The sequence below is a fragment of the Mus pahari genome, unplaced genomic scaffold (genome assembly GCF_900095145.1).
Source record: "Mus pahari unplaced genomic scaffold, PAHARI_EIJ_v1.1 scaffold_10783_1, whole genome shotgun sequence".
Taxonomy (NCBI): domain Eukaryota; kingdom Metazoa; phylum Chordata; class Mammalia; order Rodentia; family Muridae; genus Mus; species Mus pahari.
Genome location: NW_018391716.1, coordinates 22,548 through 27,845, shown reverse-complemented (window position 1 = coordinate 27,845; position 5,298 = coordinate 22,548). Strand labels below are relative to the sequence as shown.

The window sequence follows — 5,298 nt, the reverse complement described above, 5'->3', positions numbered from 1 at the left end:
CAAGCCCAGTGATGGACTTTATTTCAAAGTCATTGTGCACACTGATAGAAGAAGATATCACATCTCAATATGCACGCACGCGCGCGCGCACACACACACACACACACACACACACACACACACAATCAGAGACAAAGAGACAGAGAGATATAATAATAGAGTGAGAGAAAGAGATAGAAACAGAGTCATAAAGAGATAGAGAAATGAACACATATAGGACTACAGAAAGACATAGAGAAATAATGAATAAATAAGTAAATAAATGTAAAACAGATGTAAATAACGAAAATAGAAAGGTATATAAACATTCATACAGGACAGGGTTGCTACAACTTACACTTTTTGATGTTATTAATAAAGTTTATTCATAAAGTTCTTACAAAATTTTACCCCGGATTAGTGTCATACACATATACTCCATATGCATTGTATTCTTTTAAAGAGAATCCCTTTAGAGTTATAAATTAGGCAGAGAGGAATCCAGCCCTCCATTACTCCCAGGACACTTTTTATTGATTAGATAATTATTTCATAAATTTAGGAACAATATGTTGTTCCCAACCAGTCTCACTCCCCAGATTTATTCCTCCACCCACCATCTCTTCACTTTTCTGAGAAGCTCACCTTTGTATTGCCATCTTTGGGGCATCAATTCTCTGCAGCTTTAGGCTCAAAGTCTGCCACTGGGTCCAGACAAGGCAGTTCTTTGTGACATGAGTGCCAGGTGTCTCAGACCAGCCTGCATATGATTTTTACCTGGTGGCTTAGTCTCTGGGAGTTCCCAGACATCCAGGTTATTTGGCACTGTTGGTCTTCATCGGGGATTGTTATCCCCTTCAAATCTTTCATTCCTTCCTCTAACTCTTCCATAGCAGTCTTCAAAATTAATCCAGTTGCACTTTGTTATTGAATCTGTCTCAGTCAGCTGCTCATAGAGCTTCTCAGAGGTGAGCCATGCTATGCTCCTATCTGAAAGCACAATATAGCATCAGTGACCATGTCAGGGTTTGGTGCCTGACCATGAGATAGATCCAAAGTTGGGGTGGTCACTGGTCAGCCATTCCTTCAGTCTCTGCTCCATTTTGTCCTTGAATTACTTTTAGACAGGAACAATTTGGATCGGATATTTTGACGGTGGNTTGAAGGTTGGGNACAACTGTACAGAGAGTAACTCTTCTGTGAACCAGAGCTCTGTGTGCCCTCCACGCCCCCTGCTGACCCTGAGTGCCCTGGAGGAGGTTTGTGTTTGAGCTCACAGTAACATTTGCTCACTGTGTGTCTCGCACAGTAATACAAGGCCGTGTCCTCAGCCTTCAGACTGCTCATTTGCAGGTACAGGGTGTTCTTGGCATTGTCTCTGGAGATGGTGAATCGGCCCTTCACTGAGTCTGCATATTGCATGCTACTACCCCCACTAGTAATGTATGCGAGCCACTCCAGCCTCTTCTCCGGAGTCTGGCGAACCCAAGACATATAATAGTCACTGAAAGTGAATCCAGAGGCTGCGCAGGAGAGTTTCAGGGACCCTCCAGGCTTCACCAAGCCTCCCCCAGACTCCACCAGCTTCACTTCACACTGAGCACCTGCAAACAGAGAATACTGGTTGGAAAACGGTCACTAACAAATCGAACAACAATTTTTCTGTTTCTCATGTGCATACAACAGATGTCATCTCTTCTCAGTAAATTACCTTTTAAAATAAGGACAAAGAAAATNAAGCTGAGCCCAAAGTTCATGGTGAGNGGTCTGTGTTCAGTGNTGNTCACTGAATGAGAGGAACTGGGAATCGAATCCAGGGCTGGCCTCCTCTGTCAGAGGTGCAGGGTCAGGGCCGAGGTGTTTTTCATGGGCACAGAAATGACTTATTTGCATGTCTTCCTGCTATAGCATGCTCTGGAGTTGGACGTAGGCTGATGTCACTGATTATACCAGATATAAGGCATCACAAAACTACATTTCAATTACAGCATTTGCAACATATTGTAGTTTAATTTTTTTCTTTTGGTTAAGTATTCACCATACTGTGTTTAGTTTCCCTGTGTTCATGTGCACAGAACATGCTTTGTTTCCATACTGTTATGTTTCCTTAGTTAAAATGTGTAATTAAATAAAACCACATATAACCGTATTTCTAGATATGGGCTCAATGTTTCCAAAGTCTGGGCACAATATGGCTTTTCAATGATATGCGTTTTGTTGAGGGTCACACCTATGAGCTAATGGTAGCAGAAATTCTCTGTGACAGGAGCACTCAGAATTTTCTGAATTTTCCTTATTTGTGATAGAATGTCCTCAGGGTTTAGAGATCCTTCGTATTTGAATAATTTCAGGTCCCCGTTTGTCTAAGACTCAGGGTTTACAATTTAAACATACTTCTATTTGCAGCAAACTTACGTGTTTTGCATCCTAAAGTTCTCCATTTTGTCCCTCTTCGACCATTTTCCTTTTGCCATTTTTTACCAGGTAACATGTGACTCTTTTATATTCTGTTAGACTAGTTTTCATTTTTCATAATTATCAGAATCTATTTCACCATGGCTTTTAGTTAAGTTTTAAAATGACCATTTCCTATTTATCTACGTCTCTTTTTTCCTTCCTTTTCATCTTCGTATTCTCACCACACCTCACTTTTGTTTTCACATCCCCAATATTCCCTTGTCCTTCGTCCTATTTGTTCCATACTTAAGATATGTGTTCTACCTAGGGTTCCTATTCCTGTTTCCAAAACTATAAATCAGAAACCAGAGCCCCAAAACACATGAATATTCTGCATATGACAGGAACAGGCATTTTTTTTTGTCTTTTCAAGCCTTTGTCAATATTGTTTGACATAACATTTTCCAGTTCCATTTAAATTCCTCCAAGGCTCAAAGAACGTCAAGCAAGAGGATGTGGAGAAGTACAAGATGAAGCATGGGGAAGAGCACTGTGAAATGTTGTCTGTGTTCAGGACATGCTTATCGCATTCACACACTCATAATAGCTATTGCTTGTGTAAGACCTGCATGAGAACAAGCCAATCATAAACTAGTAAGGATTTTGCAGATTATTTCCAGGCCTTACCTGTTAATGTGTAGATGTTAGATACAGATATTTCCTGGATGGGGAGAACTTATTTTTTTGAAACTGTGATCACTGGTATGCTTTCTATGCTGCAACCCTAGTACACACACACACACACACACACACACACACACACACACACACACACCCCTATGGGATGCATTGACTTGACTTAAAAATCCCATGAAGTTGAGAGAGGTTACTTTGGAGAAGATATGGGGTGGAGTTGAAAAGGAAAATAGCTTAGAAATGTTATCATATTAATTATATACGTGTAGCGTATACAATTCCTAGAAAGGAAGAAAAATAATACCTATTGAATGGCTGGGTAATTTAAGTAAATCGATCCTCAAAAAAAAGTGCTTAAGGAAGTTTCTGCTAAATATGATTTAAATAGATAGGCAAGGTGGTCCTTTGTGAAAGGAATGACTCTGGTGAATTTCAAATGAGTTGGATACAAAGATGCTCCATACAATATATTCCCAACCCTTGTGAACAGAAAACCTGGAAACAATCAATCTTGAACTTAGAAAACAAGAGGCAAGGAGAGTCTGCTTCCATTGGAAAACTTTGGTCAAACTCTTAAAGGTCAGGAGAAAGGCCTGGTGAGCTGAAAACATAGAGATTGTCAGTATTTGTGCCCCATAAAGACTCACATAATCACATGAGGAGATATTGACAAGAACTTTGGGAAGCAATAAATGTTTTCTGTTTTACAGTACAGCTGTTTAATGTGTGCTTGCCCACATGAAAATTCAGTAGGACACATGCTAACAAATAGACATTCTTGGATGCCCACAGTACCTCAATAAATTTGTTTTAACAATCTGAGAAACATAGCAACTGCCCCTATTTTAACTCAAGGACAAGTTCCATGCTGATGACTTCAAGCACCATTCAGTGACAGTGACTTTATGTGTCTTTATGCCTCATTGTTTCTCACAGGGAACCCAGCAATGATGTACAGTGCAATTGTGGAATCAGGAAGTGAACATGGAATTGCAAAAATAGATTTTAAAAGAAAAATTCACTTCCTGACATCACTGTACACCCAGAAGAGGGATCTCTAACTCACACGGTCTTCATTTGTAATTCCCTGGGATCCTGCACGCTATTTGCGAGTTTCATATAGTACCATGTTCAGTTGAAAGGGAACACGGTCCTCTTTCTCCCCAACTACTCAAAACTTCTTTTCATTCTTTTTTCATCAATTGCTCTCAATCTTTTGGTTATGAGGCAATCTGTCGTGGAGAATTCAATTTCTATTCTCTGGTTAGTTGAGATATTGGCTTTATGCAGCATCTTCTGTCCATATGCACTGACCTAAAGAAAGGACACAGTCAGAAGATGGAGGCCAGAAAGACGTCTGCCTAAGAAATCATTATATCTCTCTTCTCTTTTCCCTAATCTCTATGTTATTCTGCAGAATCATATCTCAGACAAGTGGTCAAAACGAGTTGTTTTTACAAGAAAAATGCATCAGCTGTGTTGGAGCACTTAAGTTTTCATATGGAATATAACCACAGGATTTGTGTAAAAGTAGAGTACTTCAAAGGCATTTCAATACAATGTGTTCTTCTGTTCTACTTCAGAGGAACACCCTCATATGCACTATTTTTTTGCTTTAATTTTTCTTCATTAATCTTTTTCACTTTACATCCTGGTCATAGCCCTGTCTTCACAGTCCCAGTCTTACAAATCCCTCCCCCCATTGCCCCTTTTCTTCCACTTAGAGAAGGGGAGTCCCCTCGGGTATAACCACACCTTGGGACATACAGTGTCAGCAGGACTAGGCACACCCTCTCCAACTGTGGCTCAACCTGTCGGGACAGGTAGGGGGAAAGGGATCCAATGTCAGGGAGCAGAGATTGCGACAGGCCTCACTCCACTTGTTAGGGGACCCACCAGAGGACAAGATACACATTTGCTACCAATATGTAGGGGGTCTTTGTTCTGGGTCCTGCGTGTTCCCTGGTTGATACTCAGGCTCTGTGAGTCCCCATGGTCCCAGGTTAGTTGACTCTTTGGGTCTTCCTGTGCTGTCTATGACCCCTCTGAATTGATCACTTATATTCCCCATTTTCCATGTTACTTCCTGGCCTCTGCCTTTTGTTTGGCTGTGGGTCTCTGCATCTGCATCTATCATTGCTGGATGAAGATTCTTGGGAGACAGCTTTGCTAAGGTTCCTGACTTCCAGCATAGCAGAGTATCAATGACCGAGTCAGAAGTTGACT

The 5,298-nt window shown here is 40.8% G+C and overlaps 1 gene segment (V, D, J or C); it reads right to left on the bottom strand.

Moving 5' to 3' along the window:
• Positions 1 to 1,272: 1,272 nt before the first annotated feature.
• Positions 1,273 to 1,736, bottom strand: LOC110314667 (the record flags this gene model as incomplete). The annotated part of the segment is given in 2 exon segments: positions 1,273 to 1,583; positions 1,691 to 1,736. Coding segments are annotated over 2 exon segments (357 nt in total), but the record flags the coding sequence as incomplete, so codon positions are not given.
• Positions 1,737 to 5,298: the final 3,562 nt, after the last annotated feature.